General features: G+C 35.7%; 2 protein-coding genes across 3 annotated transcripts; both read left to right on the forward strand.

Annotated features, from left to right (window-relative positions):
* Positions 1-959: 959 nt before the first annotated feature.
* fbl (fibrillarin) lies at positions 960-6211 on the forward strand. The gene is made up of 9 exons (XM_058747164.1): positions 960-1106; positions 2045-2209; positions 3573-3704; positions 3786-3880; positions 3972-4142; positions 4647-4779; positions 4866-4978; positions 5081-5226; positions 5406-6211. Exons 1-9 carry the CDS (start codon positions 1097-1099, stop codon positions 5428-5430), a joined length of 990 nt encoding a protein of 329 aa, XP_058603147.1. The 5' UTR covers positions 960-1096; the 3' UTR covers positions 5431-6211.
* A 666-nt stretch (positions 6212-6877) lies between these two features.
* On the forward strand, positions 6878-15594 carry alkbh8 (alkB homolog 8, tRNA methyltransferase). Of its 2 annotated transcripts, XM_058746849.1 has the most exons (12): positions 6878-7067; positions 9498-9732; positions 9818-9949; positions 10117-10212; positions 10645-10749; positions 10827-10897; positions 11180-11286; positions 11532-11683; positions 12830-13086; positions 13242-13391; positions 14589-14916; positions 15021-15594. In XM_058746849.1, exons 1-12 carry the CDS (start codon positions 6936-6938, stop codon positions 15062-15064), a joined length of 1809 nt encoding a protein of 602 aa, XP_058602832.1. In that variant the 5' UTR covers positions 6878-6935; the 3' UTR covers positions 15065-15594. The 2 variants fall into 2 exon arrangements, with proteins under 2 accessions (XP_058602832.1, XP_058602831.1); XM_058746848.1 differs by having other exon boundaries at positions 6879-7067; positions 14589-15592.
* Positions 15595-17143: the final 1549 nt, after the last annotated feature.

Here is a 17143-nt window from a genome sequence, read left to right on the forward strand (position 1 = left end):
AACGAGCGAAGCATGACAGTTGCTCAGTTTTTGGATGTACAAATGAACGCCGAAGTATTTTTTTAGTTCCTTCATCTGAGCCTATGGCTAGCATTAGCTACATGATAATAACTGTAACAGCATACATAAACAAAGCAACTAAAGTACCGTATGCAGACACAATATTTTAAACTAACCATTCGGAGACGTCCTGCTGTAGCCGCTGAGTTGCAACTTCTTCATCCGGTGCTTCTCCATCCGGATCACATTCTGGGTCAAACTGAAAAGCTTGAAGAACTGCGTGTCTACGAGCCATTGCTATACATCCACTGTCAACATTAGCGCATGGTAGCGCAAGCTGGTTAAGACCACACCCCCACCCTCCACCTTGCCCCGCCTCTCTCCTCCTCATTAGCATTTAAAGCTACAGACACAGAAATGGCACGTCCTAAGGAAAGCTCATTGTGGGACTGGCTCGTAGTGGCTGAAATTCTGCACCAAGGCTGAATTTCGGGAAACAGACATCAGATACAGTACTAGGGACCACTTAGGCCTAGATAAAAGCATCCAAAAGCAGCAGGTCATGGGACCTTTAATATCCTAATGATTTTTGGCATAAAAGAAAAATGTATAATTTTGACCCATACAATATATTTTTGGCCATTGCTACAAATATACCCCAGCGACTTAAGACTGGTTTTGTGGTCCAGGGTCACAAATATTTCAAAATTATACTGTTTTTTGCTGTAAGAGCAAATAAATGCAGGCTTGGTGAGCAGAAGAGACTTCATAAAAGAAACACTGTTCAAAAACTTTTGAATGGTAGTGTATGTGTAGTCTTGCCTACACTGTAATAAAGTTGTATTCCTTGAAACACTGCCAATCACTTGAATGATGAAGTTGCATGATTTTATTGTAGTTGCGAAGTCTCCCACTAGATGGCGGAATGAAGGAGCAAGAGCCACGTTTTTTGGAGGTGCATTATGGGAAAAGACGTTCGACGCACATGTGGCCATCTGATCAGTGCTGAACGAGTCTGGAGCAAAAGCAGCAGGGCTGTGTTAGCGGCTATTATTTGTATAATTAAAACAGGATTAGCCATACGTAATAAAGTAAAATGAGACCAGGTAAGTTATTAATACCTTTTTTTTTTTAAATGCATATAAGGTTGTTTTCATTGTCGGGCGATAAAATATTAATGTTTAGAAGTGTTGGTTTTGGTCGCGTGTAAGCATACCGGCCAAGTTAGCCACGCGCTAAAACTTTTAGTGCGCGAAACGCTCTTTCTTTGAAATGTAATGACATTGTTATTTATTTTATTAATATCTTTAAACATATTAGTGTGGTCTTATGAAAACGTTGTTTTAATTTAGGCTACACTAGCTCTTGCTGTGCATAACATTGCGCGTTTGAGAAACTGATCCATGCTGCGCACGCGGAGCGGAAGCTCCACATGCCTCTTCACTAGATAAGCTATTGTTTCTAAAATCAGACTAGTTTACTAAGTTGTATTATTTTATTTTTTATTGAAATTAAAAATCAGATTTTGTAAAATTACTTGCATTTGATTTTGTCTGCACATTGTGCACAAGATTGTATTCATAGTCGAGCTTCCATACCTTGTTGAGGACCACATGGGTTTAGGAAATTACCTTGTCTGACAGACCATGTTCATGTGGAAAACCTAGTAAAAAAAAAAAACGAATAGTTTTGGTTTAGTCGACAACCTGTAACAAAGGCATATTGTACACACAACCTAAAGTTACTAGGGAATGGATTTTAACTTTGTGTACAGTTAGTTGTGGAGTCTAGTGGTTGAGGACAGTTGAACAGCAGGGATCTGTTGCTATCCTTGGTTCTAATAATATGGTCTCTAATGGCATTTTTTTGTGAGAGCAGTCATATCTAAAGATTTTTCTAATATAAGGTGTTAGTTGAAGCTGACTAATGACCATTAAAGCCGTTTAATGGTGTGATGTCTGATTACAGTATACTTTGTTTTGCCATAAATAAAGTTTTACTGTGATCCATTCGGTGAATTAATATATTTGACTCCTTTTGACAGGATTCAGCCCAAGAGGAGGTGGACGAGGAGGCTTTGGAGGAAGAGGAGGAGGAGATCGAGGTGGAAGAGGAGGATTTGGAGGAAGAGGAGGAGGAGGATTTGGAGGAAGAGGAGGTGGTGACAGGGGTGGAAGAGGAGGATTTCGAGGGGGTAGAGGTGGTGGCGGTAAGCAAGTTTGTTTCTTTGTTTTTCTTTTAATTTTATTTACTTTATATATGTAATTCTGGTGTTGTATGTTACTGCTACATTCCATATACATGGAAGTCATATACACATGCAAATATATGTGACCGTGGACCACAAAACCAGTCACAATTTTTTGAGATTGATAATTATATGTCAATAAATGAGTTGAATAAATAAGCTTTCCATTGATGTATGGTTTGTTAGGATCGGACAATATTTGGCTGAGATACAACTATTTGAAAATCTGGAATCTGAGGGTGCAAAAAAATCAAAATATTGAAATAATTGCCTTTAAAGTTGTCCAAATGAAGTAATGCATATTACTAATCAAAAATTAAGTTTTGATATATTTACGGTAGGAAATTTACAAAATATCTTCATGGAACATGATCTCTACTTAATATCGGCATAAAAGAAAAATCAATAATTTTGACCCATATAATGTATTGTTGGCTATTGCTATAAATATGCCCATGCTACTTTTGACTGTTTTTGTGGTGCAGGGTCACACATACACATACATACATGCACATTGCCATTGAAAAGTTTGGGAATTTACTTTCAAATATAATGTATTCCTGTTGTGCAAAGCTGAATTTATCATCATTACTCCAGTCTTCGTCACATGATCCTTCAGAAATTTTTCTAATATGTTGATTTTATTTTCAGTGTTGGAAACAGTTGTGATACTTTTTTCAGGATTCTTTGATGAATAAAAAGTTAAAAGAACAGCATTTATTTAAAATATAAATCTTTTGTAACAATATACAATACTGTTCAAAACTTTGGGGTCAGTATTCTTTCCCCCTTTTTTTTAAAGAAAAAATAAATTACTGTTATTCAGCAAGGATTTGTTCAATTGATACAAAGTAGAAAACCGGTATTTTAAATGATATATATTTTTAGGTATTATGCTTTTTATTAATGCTAAATAATTAAATATCGTGTATAGTCAATATTTCAGTGCTTTAAATAAACTTTTTGTTTTCTAGTTTAGTATGCAAGAAAATTTGACATTGTATTTCCATTCATTTTCATCTGCACTGAACCCCAGTGTCCTGGCCAAATTCCCTCCACTGGCCCTTGTCTATCATGGCCTCCTAATAATCCCCATCCACTTGATTGGCTCTATGACTCTCTCTCCTCTCCACCTGTAGCTGGTGTGCGGTGAGCGCACTGGCGCCTTTGTCCTGTGGCTGCCGTCGCATCATCCAAGTGGATGCTGCACACTGGTGGTGGTTGAGGAGAGACCCCCCACATGATTGTAAAGCGCTTTGTGTAAATACACAATAAAGCGCTATATAAATGCCTCTTTCATTCATTCTTTCATTTCTGTATCTAGGATTTAGGTCTCCTGGAGGTGATGGTGGCTTCCGTGGACGAGGGGGCGGACGTGGCACTCCTAGAGGCAGGGGAGGACGAGGAGGGTTCAGAGGGGGCAAACAGGTGACTGTTGAGCCCCATAGACATGAAGGTGGGTCATCAACGTCACATTTTTGAATTGCTGTTGTTTCTAAGAATGTGTTAAATAACCATGTTCTGTTTAAAAATTCAGGAGTTTTTATCTGCCGTGGTAAAGAGGACGCCCTGGTCACAAAGAACATGGTGGTTGGAGAATCTGTGTATGGAGAAAAGAGAATAAATGTTGAGGTGAGCCTATTGAGGCATGTCTTTAATGTTCACTAGAGTACTTCTAGAAAGCACTGCGTTCATTATGTGTTCATTTTTTTTCTAATGTAAGGAAGGAGAAACTAAAATTGAGTACAGAGCATGGAATCCTTTCCGGTCGAAACTGGCCGCAGCCATTTTAGGAGGTGTTGACCAGATCCACATTAAGCCAGGAGCGAAGGTCATGTACTTAGGAGCCGCATCAGGAACTACTGTATCTCATGTTTCTGACATTGTTGGACCGGTATGTGTATATCTTTTTATAATTGTTAAAGTCCACGTCTGCACTGAAACATTAAAGTGTGTATTTCCTGCATAATTATGTGTATTGTAATAATATAGTTGTCTAAACTTAAAGCTAGGGTGGCATTTTACATATATTTATCTCAAACAATAGAAGCAATTTACAAATATTCCAATAGCAGTTATATATATATATATGCGCTACTCTAGCATTTAATATTTTGATTTCTTATATTTTCAGTTCATTTTAATTTAGTTGAAGTTTTGTGCTTTTTTGTTTTTTTGCAGTTGTTATTTGGCTTTGTTTTTTTTTTTTTTGCAGTTTTAGTAATTTGTATACTTTTACACTTATTTTTAATCTGTTTTATTTCAGCTTTTTCAGTTACTGAATTATTTAGTTTAGTAAGCAATGCTGTTAAAAAAGTATTAATATGAATTTAAGTTTAATTTCTGGAAGCATTGACTGACATTTTTCTTTTGTTTTTAATTCACTTTCTCCTCGTAGGAGGGATTGGTGTATGCTGTCGAGTTCTCCCACAGATCAGGCAGAGACTTGCTGAATGTGGCGAAAAAGAGAACCAACATTATTCCCATCATTGAAGATGCACGACATCCGCACAAATACCGCATGCTTGTTGGTAAGTTCCTGTGATGTGAACATACGAAAGGTAAAGAATGCACATTGCAAGGCAGTTTGATAAAGCGCTGCACTGTTTTCTTTCAGGTATGGTGGACGTCATCTTTGCCGACGTTGCTCAGCCTGACCAAACAAGAATCGTTGCCCTCAATGCACACAATTTCCTGAAGAATGGAGGACATTTTGTTATTTCCATCAAGGTAAAAATAAGTATAATGCTGTTGTGTTTACACATGTTTTTTTTTTTTCTGCAAGTATTCATCAGTCTTCAGTTGTTAACTGTGTCGTCTTTTCTTCCTCAGGCTAACTGCATTGATTCAACAGCCGCTCCAGAGGCAGTGTTTGCATCAGAGGTTAAGAAGATGAGCTCTGAGAACATGAAGCCTCAGGAGCAGCTGACACTCGAGCCGTATGAGAGAGATCACGCAGTTGTTGTGGGAGTCTACAGGTGAATCTTGATGCATAAACTTGCAAGAACTAGTATGCAGGAACTTTCATACTTCTAGAAAGCATGTTTTGCAGCTTCTTATTTATGCCTGAATGGTAATTAGGTTGCTTCACCTTCTGGTCTGAAATATTTCTTTTATAATTGAGTTGTGCTAAAAGTTTCTTCTTCTTTTTTTGCAGACCGCCACCCAAGCATAAGAAGTGAGGTTTATCACCATTCACATCGTCCTTTCTCCTGAAATAACTGCTTCTGCCACTAGATGGACCCACAGTTTGCAGATGACAAAAGACTGATATAAGTGAACCATTTTCTTGTGTCCACAGGGTTGGGAGTGTATCCCTTTATACCTGATTGGCACATGCAACATATTCTTTATTGAGACTAACTCTGCTCCCGTTTTTTTCCTTTGTATGATCATCCTCTGTCATGTAATAATATACTGTACTGAGAGATCAATTTTGAGTTTTGCTTGTAAGAATTATTGGAAGCTAGATGTGTTATGTTAACTAAATCAACAGTTTTCCAAAGCATACGTTTGTTATTGTTTCTTTTGGATATTTTTAGTAAAAAAATTTTTAACAATCATTCATTCTTTCTGTATTTTGTTTGTACCTCTAAAAGAATGTTAATTCAAAACTTCGTGTGAAGCTGTTTCAGAAGTATTAGTATAAACCCATATCACCAACTCTAAAAAAGACTTTTCATACTAGTACTTGTTAAGCCAGCCTAAGCTTGTTTGCTGTTTTTTCTGGTTTTCTCAGCCTGGTCATCTGACAAGTATCAAGAACCCTCTTCTGAAACAAGTAGATATTCCAGCAAACTAGTTTATGATGAGTTAAATTCCTTTTTTCTTGCAAGGCACCGTGTGAGGCATATCTTTTTAGGGAAATTGTTAGTAATCTGAATGAAAGCTTCAGATGCTTCATTGTCCAGAAGTTTTGTGATCACAAGCAGGTCATTTTTGTAAATAAATATTCAAAATCAATATGTTTGTTCAGTTCATTGCTTAAAAAAGTTTGAAATGTATATAGGAAGTTAATCATTATCTTAATTCCCATGCACATTGATATGCCTGTTGATGGCCTAATCCGAAACCTCTGTCGATCAAAGGCCTTAAATAATTGTTCCTTGCTAAAAAAAAAAACAATAGAAGCCCAATAGAAACCATCACATAAATCCCAATGGTTTTCATTAAAATACCATTATAAACCATTAGCTTTTTCCAGTAAAGCCATTACAAAATTCCTTTTTGTAGTGTGTTTTGCAACATCCCACCAATAGAATCCATCACATACCAGTAGACACCGTTATAGTTCCCATTAAAACCAAACCAAATCCCATTATAACCATTACATTTTCTATTGTGTTTTGGGCAGGGTTCTATTGTTTTGTTTCAGCAGGGTACACACTGATAATGCTGTATTTAGATTTGACACAGACCTGTGAAAATTAATTGGTAGATATGGTTTGATGTAATCTCTGTAAACATTTAGTAAATGGAAACGCCACTTTGGTTATTGCTATCATATCAAAATCACCAAAACTTGCAACTTAAAGAAAGATACTAATTTTCTGTCACGTTCTTTTTAAAAGATACGTGTTTATTATGTGTAGAAATCGTCGTCGCAGAATGGAAACGACAGGAACCTACGCTTCTAGGAACCAAGTATGAAGATCTCGCGAGAGAGGGACAAATATGCGGTTGCACAATGAAGAGCAGCATGGACAGCACAAGAGTCAGAAGAGCTAAAGAGGAGAAAAAACTGCTTCGAAGGCAGATTAAAGCCAGTCACACATTATTGAAACACGAGGGCATAAGCACAGTTTCACATCCCACAAAGGTACTTACGAAGCTTCTTTTGATGAATTCTCAGTAGAATATGGATTGACCAAATGACATAGTTGAGTTTGAATAGCCAGTGCTGCTGTTAGTTATCTATGTCATCATTATGTTTGTGTATCTGACAGTGTTGAGCTAGTTACTCAAATAAATTACTCATTACTAGTTACTCCTTTCAAAAGTAATATTGTTACTTATTACTTTCTGGCAACAGTAATTATGTACACTACTAGTTACATTGCTTTTTCTCCACGTCTATGTATCTTCCAGATAAAATTCTTCTAGAATGTTACTAACAACATATTTCTGCCTCATCATTTGACCAAAATCCACATTGGATCGCAGTCAGAAGTTATTACAAACAATCAATAATGATTGACAGTGACGTTCAAGTAGAAGTGTTGTATTAATCTCATTAATTGTCATGTGTAGCTTGAAGCTAATTGTAATTTCTCTGTTACCCATTACCTGTATACGATTATATTTCATTATGTATTTTATCAAATCGCATAAGTTTTCAAGAAACTGTTTAATTTTCCAAAAAGATTTTTATTTATAGTAAAATAATGTAATGTACCACAGGCTGATCAGAGGGATGTAATGCCAGAGTAAAGTAAAGCCACAACTTACACAACAGTGTTCAGATCATCTTTTTTCCTGACAAAATCAATATAATGCAATAATTCTATCTGCTGAATGTAAGCTTTTCCATATTCCAAGCTTGCCTGCTGCACTGGGGACATCACATGCATGTGTGAAAATTATGAAAATAAATCTAGGAATTAAGTTGTTTTATGGATGGTAACTGTAATATTGTTACTGAAATCTTATTAGTAATTAGTTACACTACTAGTTACTGCAAAAAGTAATATTATTACAGGAACTTACTAGTTAGTTACTAGCAGAGCTGGGTAGATTACTTACAAATTACTGATTCCAAATTACGTGACAAAAATTGTAGTCAGTAACGTAATCCATTACATTACACATTTTAGGTAATATATAATCAGATTGCTTTTGACCTAACTAGTTTATTTAAACAGGATAATATTGTACCATAATGATGTAAAAATACAAAGAGTGAGAAAATGTATTCCTTTCATTGTAATTAACAACATGAAGTGCATTAAACATATTACATCAAGGTTTCTCAAACTGGGGTTCGTAAAGGAACTGCAAGGGGTTTGTGAGTTTAATGAAAGGCAAAAATGTTATTAAATCATAAAAATATAAAATTAAATTAAATCATTTTAAAATAACAATCAAAATATTTCATTTACTAAAAAATAAGAAATATTTTATGTTTACCTGCATGCCATATGACCATTAAACAATGTCAGAGAACCGTGAACATGCAAATGTGATACTTAATTATTAAAATATTTATTTTAAAATCTCAGGGGTGCTTAAAGGGGTCATTGATTACGATTTCACTTTTTTAACTTTAGTTAGTGTGTAACGTTGCTGTTTGAGCATAAACAGCATTTGCAAAGTTACGATGCTTAAAGTTCAGTGCAAAGGGAGATACTGTCTTTTACAGAATTGCTGGTTGACCACCCCTTTACAGTAAATATATTAGGTGAAAGAGGTTCAGATGACAAAAAGTTTGAGAATATCTGCATATAAGAAATAACGAGAATTTGTGTATTTTAATGAGTTTGAAAGACAAAAGCCTTTCAATAATACATGGTTAAATAACCTACTGAGTGATAATTCATATAAAAATGCAATGCTGAAACACTTCTTAAACCTGAAATGATTTTGTAAATCCATTGGTCAAATGCTGTGTCGCCACCTGAATAATGACTAGTCTATACGTGAATGTCCACAAAATTGGACTTCCTGAGTGTAAATAAGCGGTAGACTATTTTAGAAAGGAAAATTTCAAAGATAAAAAAGAGGAATTAGAGAGAATCAATAAATGGTGAATAATTTATTGCTATTGTATGAATATGTAATCATGTAATCGATAAAAAAGTAACTGTAGTATGAATAAGAGTATTTTAAAATTAATTACAAGTACTTAATTTTTGGAATCTGATTACGTAATCCAGATTACATGTAATCAGTTACTACCCAGCTCTGGTTACTAGTAACTAGTTACTGCACAACACTGGTATCTGAATACTAAATATGTTTATTACAGTGTAAGATGCTACTGAATCTACTTACTCTTTTGTAAATGGATGCAATAAAATTGATGGTAAAATTGACTGGTTTTCCCAGTCCCACCATCAGTAATTGTAATTAATAATGGATAAAAGTTGCATGTTTCTGCATATCTCATACAGTAACAAGTCTCTTGGTGAAGTTTGTCAAATGTATAAATGCCCCGTTCTTTCAAATGGTGAAACATGCAGTTCAATGCTTTGCATAAATAGCTCATAAAAGCAGTCAGTAATGTGTATATTCATGGTTGTCTGTTATGTAGCATCTGGTGGTGTCTAATGGAGGTTTGGGGAATGGAGTGAGCAGAGAGTCGCTGCTGGAGGTTCTTAAAGAGGGAGGTACTGTCGAGTCTCTCCTCACCCCTCCAGCGAAACCATATGCGTTTGTAACATATTCTTCAACCGAGGCAGGCCGGAACGCATATACTCTTCTCAATGGACGAGCACTGCTGTGTCACGATCAAAGTGTGACGCTTTATTTCAGCTATGTTGAGAAAGGTGTGTCACGTGAGTCATATTTATAATCCTATTAAATGAGCCTTAAAACTAAGTGTTTCTAATGGATCTCGACTTTGTTTGTTAGTGGACAGTGACAGGAATGTGTCCTGTGCTTTGCCTCCTGGTCTGTCTGTGTTGGAGGATTTCGTGTCTCCAGAGGAGGAGCTGCAGCTGCTGCTGGCTGTTGATTGGATGCCACATACTGATGATGTCAAAGGTAAAAGAGACTTGACAGCCTCAGTTAAATAATTGTAAATCAGCAAAATAAAAAATTGTCACATTGTTTAATCCTCTTTGTCACATATTCATATATAGCAGACATATTAATTTGCTAAAGGCAAACCTTATTTAATAATAATAATAATGTTTATTTTTGTATTACAGTGCAGAAAGCGTTAAAACACAGAAGAGTGAAGCATTATGGGTATGAGTTTCGGTACGATAATAATAACGTTGACAAAGACAAGCCCTTACCAGGTGGTAAGTATGAAAATTCCACATTTTTGCATCACTTGTTTATGTATATGTGTGTTTTTTTGAAATCTTTTTAAAGAAGTCTCTAATACCCACTTATTACTTAATAAAAACACAGTAATATTGTAAAATATAACATGTAAAACAACATCTATTTTAATGTTTTAAAATGTAATTTATTCATGTAATGTCTGAATTTCTAGTCTTAATTTTTTATTATCGATGTTGAAAACAGTTATTTAATATTTTAGTGGGAAACATGCAATTTTTAAGATTTTAAGTGTCTTTCTGTTTCTTTTTGATCAAAATAATGGATCATTGCTTAATAGAAGTAGTAATTTTTTCCATATATTTGAATGGTAGTGTATATATTTACACATAATCTAAGTATTATATGTCGTCTTAATTCTAAAATTGAATAGACACCTGTCATTTCAGGCCTTCCGGCAGAATGTGATGCTTTATTGCAAAGATGTTTGGCTGATGGCCACATAAGTGTCCTTCCAGACCAGCTCACTGTAAACCAATACCAAAGTGGACAAGGTAGTACATCATGTATTTGTGCAGCTGAGGGGAGATTTATGTCTGCTTATAGGACTAAATGTTATTGTCTGGTACAGGGATTCCCCCTCATGTGGACACTCACTCTGCTTTTGAGGATACCATCCTTTCCTTGAGTCTCGGAGCAAAGGTATGAATGAAGCACTAAAATGTCAGTAATTATGGATTGTAAGAATATGTTTATTTTTGGGGATATGTTTCTGTTTATGTTTCATTTTTCATACATCAGTATAATTAGTGGGTCAGGGCGTTCTGTTTCACCAGACCTGTTTGTAGCCTTATTGATTGGTTATGGTGCTGCAACATTATTGATTATCTGATTTTCCTTGGTCAAAACAAATATGGAGATGGAAAATGAACCTCATGATTTTCTTATAAGGATAAATATAAACATCTTGCTATTTTTCTGTAGACAGTAATGGACTTTAAACATCCTGACGGACGATCTGTCGCTGTGGTGCTGCCAGAGCGGAGTTTGCTAGTGATGAAAGGAGAAAGCCGTTATCTGTGGACTCATGGGTGAGAAACTGGATTATTTTTTTGTACATATACATTAAATACAATATATGTCCAAATATATGCAGACAACCAAACACTAAACGCCTATATGTTCTTTGGATTTTTGCTTGATTTTTGTGTTTCATCATTATAAATATTATTTAATGAATATTATCATTCAATATGCACAAAAAGTAAATTATATGATATTATAACTCCTTTGTTCTAGGGAGAGATGAACATGTTTTGTGTATGTTTCATGTCAGCATAACACCTCGGAAATTTGATGTGGTACCAGTGTCGGAGGTTGAAGAGTCAGGGCTCATGACCTCTGACATGAGTAATCTGACCCTGAGCCGGCGTGGTACCAGGACATCGCTGACGTTCCGCAAAATCAGACATACACCATGCAACTGTGGTGAGTATGTGAAGTATTTGCTTAGGCAAGCAAATATTTTTTGTTTCTAAGTACAGTGCCACTTAAAAGTTTGGGCTGAGGAAGATTTTTTTTTTTTTTTTTATTAGTACTTTTATTCAACAAGGATGCATTAAATGTGACAGTAGAAAAATTTGCTACAACAGATTTCTATTTTTAAAGGGATAGTTCACCCAAAAATGAAAATTCTGTCATTAATTACTCACCCTCATGTTGTTCCAAAGCCATAAGACCTTCGTTCATCTTCAGAAAACAAATTAAGATATTTTTGATGAAATCCGAGAGCTCTCAGACCCTCCATATACAGCAACACAACTACCAGGTTCAAGGCCCAGAAAGGTAGTAAGGACATCATTAAAATAGTCCATGTGACATCAGTGGTTCAACCGTAATTTTATGAAGCTACAAGAATACTTTTTGTGCGCATAGAAAACAAAAAATAACGACTTTATTTAACAATTCTTCTCTTCTGTGTCACTCTCACGAGCAGAGGAATGCACACGCATGTGTTGTGGTACTCATGAGTGGCGGTGGAAACTGACCTGGAAGAAAATAAATCATTGAATAAAATCATTATTTTTGTTTTCTTTGCGTACAAAAAGTATTCTTGTAGCTTCATAAAATTACGGTTGAACCACCGATGTTACCTTTCTGGGCCTTGAACATGGTAGTTCCCTTGCTGTCTGTGCAGGGTCAGAGAGCTCTCGGATTTCATCAAAAATATCTTAATTTGTGTTCCGAAGATGAACGGTGGCCTTACAGGTTAGGAACGACATGAGGGTGAGTAATTAATGACAGAATTTCCATTTTTGGGTGGACTATCCCTTTAAGGATCTTGACAAAACTATATCAAAGCAGCACAACAGTTTTTAACAGTGAGATTAATAAGAATTGTTTCATGAGCCACAAATAAGCATACTGGAATGATTTCTGAATGGATCATGTGACACTGAAGACTGAAGTGATGGCTGCTGTAAATTCTGCTTTACCATCACAGTTCACGGTTATTTTAAGTTGTAATTATATTTCACAGTATTACTGTTTTTACTTTATTTCTGATCAAATATATAGAGCCTTGATAAAAATGATGAACATTCGTGACAAGAATCATTTTATTTCCTGTTGTAGCTTATCCGTCTGTCTGTGATAGCCAGCAGCCGCCTTCTCCACCTACTGTGCCTGTTGCTGAAGGCGATGCATGTCGTTTGGAGGAGCAGTATGTTCATCAGGTCTATGAAGAGATTTCCTCCCACTTCAGCAGCACACGACACTCACCGTGGCCCCACGTGCGAGATTTCCTACTGTCGCTGCCACCTGGAAGTATTCTGGCAGACATTGGATGCGGCAATGGCAAATACCTGGGGATCAACCCTGAAGTTATATCAGTAAGTAATATACCACAGCAGAGTTTACCCGGAAGTGAGATGGACTTGGTCGGACATGTCATGGTTATTAGTTACAATTATGATGATTTCCATTACTTTAAATCTTTCACTAATGGAGAACTCGGATGTAACCTCTATTGTCTGTCCATCTGTAGGTGGGCTGCGACCGCAGTGCTAATCTAGTGCAGATCTGTGTTGAGCGGGGTTATGAGGCATTCGTGTCAGATGCTCTGTCTGTCCCCCTGCGCAGTGACAGCTGTGATGCCTGCATCTCTATTGCAGTCATACATCATTTCTCCACACAGGTGAGCATACTATGTAATTAAGGGGGGAAAAAAATTATTTTAATATTATTTGTGACCCTGGACCACAAAATCAGTCTTACTCAGCACGGGCATATTTATAGCAATAGCCAAAAATACATTGTATGGGTCAAAGTGATCAATTTTTCTTTTATGCCAAAAATCATTAGGATATTAAGTAAAGATCATGTTCCATGAAGATATTTTGTAAATTTCCTACCATAAATATATCAAAACTTAATTTTTGTGCTAAGGACTTTAATTTGGACCGCTTTAAAGGTGATTTTTTTTTTTTTCAATATTTAGATTTTTTTGTTTGTTTGTTTTTTGTACTATATTAATGTATTGACATACTTATTTATGGTGTTTACATTGCTTTACTGTAGATGTTAAGTGATAAAATCATCCAGGCATAAATCAGCAGAAGTTTTGAAAAATTTTCCCTTATGACTGGTTTTGTGGTCCAGGGTCACATTTGAACTCTAATAATTTTATTTGTCCAAGAACTGTCATAATTTAGTTTTCACAACCATTTGCCACCTACTTTGCGACATGAAACATGCCTTTTTTGATGCTGTGAGAGAAATAACCCTTTTATTTATACATTGAGCAGCAGTGCTTTGGTCCACTAACATAAAGTTTGGCTTTCTGGTCCAAAGGCTATAGCTCAAAAGTGTTTATTTTTTATTTATTTATTTTTTAAATCAAGTCAGCAAGGATTCAGCATTAAATTGATCAAATGTGACAGTAAAGACATCTGTTACAAAATATTTCAATTTCAAATAAATTGTTCTTTTGAACTTTGTTTGGAAGAGAATAAAAAAACAATGTATCATAGTTTCCACAAAAATATTAATCTTCACAATTGTTTTCAACATTGATTATAAGAAATGTTTCTTGAACAGCAAATCAGAAAATGATTTCTGAAAGATCATTTGACACTGAAGATCGGAATAATGGCTGCTAAAAATTCAGCTTTGCCATCACAGAAATAAATTTTACATTTTAAAATGTATTAAAATAGAAAAGTTATTTTAAATTGTAATATTTTTATCGAATAAATGCAGTAAGGCTTTCTTTCAAAAACACTAAAAAATCTCCAAACTTTTAAACAGTAGTGTGTGTTTAACAAACTTTACAACTTTTACATTTAATCAGCAAATCTGTACATGATGCTGAACAAAGTGCATGTGTTCTTAGGAGAGAAGACAGGCTGCTGTCAGAGAGCTGGTCCGGTTATTGAAGGTGGGAGGAAGAGCTCTGATCTACATTTGGGCCATGGAGCAGGAATACAACAACCAGAAATCAAAATATCTGAAAGAAAGAACAACTGGAGCTAGTGTGGAGAGCAGCGATGAGCTTGCAACAGAAGAAAACATGTTCAACCAACGGGAGGAGCATGATAGGAAAATTAGTTCAGACATGAAATGCACAGAGGAGCAGAATGTGACACAGCCCAGAATCCACATCCATACTAACCGCACAGCTTTCCTTTCCCAAGATCTCCTGGTGCCGTGGCACTTAAAAGGTAATGCGGATAAGAACAAGGGAGCACGGAGTGGAGGCAGAAACGGGCCCTTGGAGAACACGAGTCAGAGGCCTGTATTTCACCGCTATTATCATGTCTTCCAGCAGGGAGAACTGGAGGAGATGTGTTTTGGTGTGACAGGTGTTAAAGTGCTTAGGAGCTACCATGATCAGGGTAACTGGTGTGTGGAACTGGAGAAGACACGTGGTAACTCTTCATAGAATAATATTCCATAGGAAAAATAAATTCTAGTTTATTGAATAAATGCAATTTTAAAATAACATTTTCATGCATGCAGTGACAGCTAATAAAACACTGAAGAATCGTCACTGAATATGTTGATATGTTTTTGTAAAGCAGTACAAAATGTTGCTTTGTATTCTTTCTGGTACAAAACCTACCTAGATTAATTTATCTTCTGCAATGAAAAACTGTGTTAACAATGTTAATATCAACCTGACTTCTGCTGATTTATGCCTGGATGATTTTATCACTTAACATCTACAGTAAAGCAATGTAAACACCATAAATAAGTATGTCAATACATTAATATAGTACTTTGTGCATGTTATTCGTGCCCGGGCTTAAAATGTAACCTTGCGATTTTCTGCAAAATGCATACAGGCGTTCCCAGCTCTGTCTCTCTACAGTACTGTTGCATTTTTATTAAATAAAAAGATGCAGTGAAATTATTTCAATTTAAAATAACTTTTCTATTTTAAAGTGTAAGTTATTTCTGATGGCAAAGCTGAATTTTCAGCAGCCATTACTCCAGTCTTCAGTGTCACATGATCCCTCAGAAATCGTTCTAATATGTGACCCTGGACCACAAAACCAGTCTTTTAAGTCGCTGGGGTATCGATAGCAATAGCCAAAAACACACTGTATGGGTCAAAATTATTGATTTTTCTTTTATGCCAAAAATCATTAGGACATTAAGTAAAGATCATGTTCCATGAAGATATTTTGTAAATTTCCTACTGTAAATATATCAAAACTTAATTTTTGATTAGTAATATGCATTTCTAAGAACTTCATTTGGACAACTTTAAAGGCGATTTTTTCAATATTTTGATTTTTTTTTTGCACCCTCGGATTCCAGATTTTCAAATAGTTGCATCTCAGCCAAATATTGTCCGATCTTAACAAACCATACATCAATGGAAAGCTTATTTATTCAGCTCATTAATTTCGAAAAATTGACCCTTGTGACTGGTTTTGTGGTCCAGGGTCACATATAGTGATTTGGCAGTCAAGAAACGTTTCTTATTATTATTATCAATAATGAAAACAGATTTTCTGCTTAATATTTTTGTGTTTGAAACGGCAATCATTTTTTCAGGATTCTTTAATGAATAGAATGTTTAAAAGAACATTATAAATGCCTTTAAATGTCACTTTTGATCAATCGGACGCATCCTTGCTTAATATAAGTATTAATTTCTTAAAAAATAACACATTTACTGACCGTTTGAACAGTACAGTTTACTTGACCTGAAGAGATTGTTTTTGGTTTTTAACGCTGTTGAACTCACTGTAGTGTTTTTGTACACCACTAGATGGCGTCGGATCGGAATGTAACGCAGAGGTAAAGGTATGAACTTTCACCTTGAATTTGATGACGAACTTCCTGCATGTTTAAATTTTAGTAACCTAGGTTGACCTGGCGGCCCAATTCATTTATATCCGATTTAAAAATATACTTTTGCGTTTTGTCATAAACCACGGTAGATCTCACGCATGAAGAACGGATAGAGAGAGAGGACGTAAGGGTCAATTCATTACAGGCTTTATTTCACGTCCCCACAAAAATCTTACAGACGTGTGAATGTTAAAGCCTACAATGCGCCTAAAAGGTTATGAACAAAGACACCTATAAATATGTTTGGTGTGAATGTCTTGCGTGGGGGGAGTTGGTCACATTTGTGACCTTGTCTTTTTATCCCATTGGCACATGACACATTCAGACTGTTGTAAATGGTGCCATCGGCCTGCAACAATGAGGAATTCATGCAATGGTGATGAAAGAGGATGTATATAAAGACCTCGGTTAACTTGATAAGTTTCACATCCACTACACGACCCCCTCCTCGATAAATTTTTTTTAAAAAGGACCACCCCATTCTGATGAGACGCGCTTTCGCGATGCGACTCTATGATAGAGTCAACTGTAACTGTTAGTGTAATTAATGACTTAAATTACAGCACTATAAATTAACTAAACAAA

The sequence above is a fragment of the Onychostoma macrolepis genome, chromosome 16, assembly GCF_012432095.1.
Source record: "Onychostoma macrolepis isolate SWU-2019 chromosome 16, ASM1243209v1, whole genome shotgun sequence".
Lineage (NCBI taxonomy): Eukaryota > Metazoa > Chordata > Actinopteri > Cypriniformes > Cyprinidae > Onychostoma > Onychostoma macrolepis.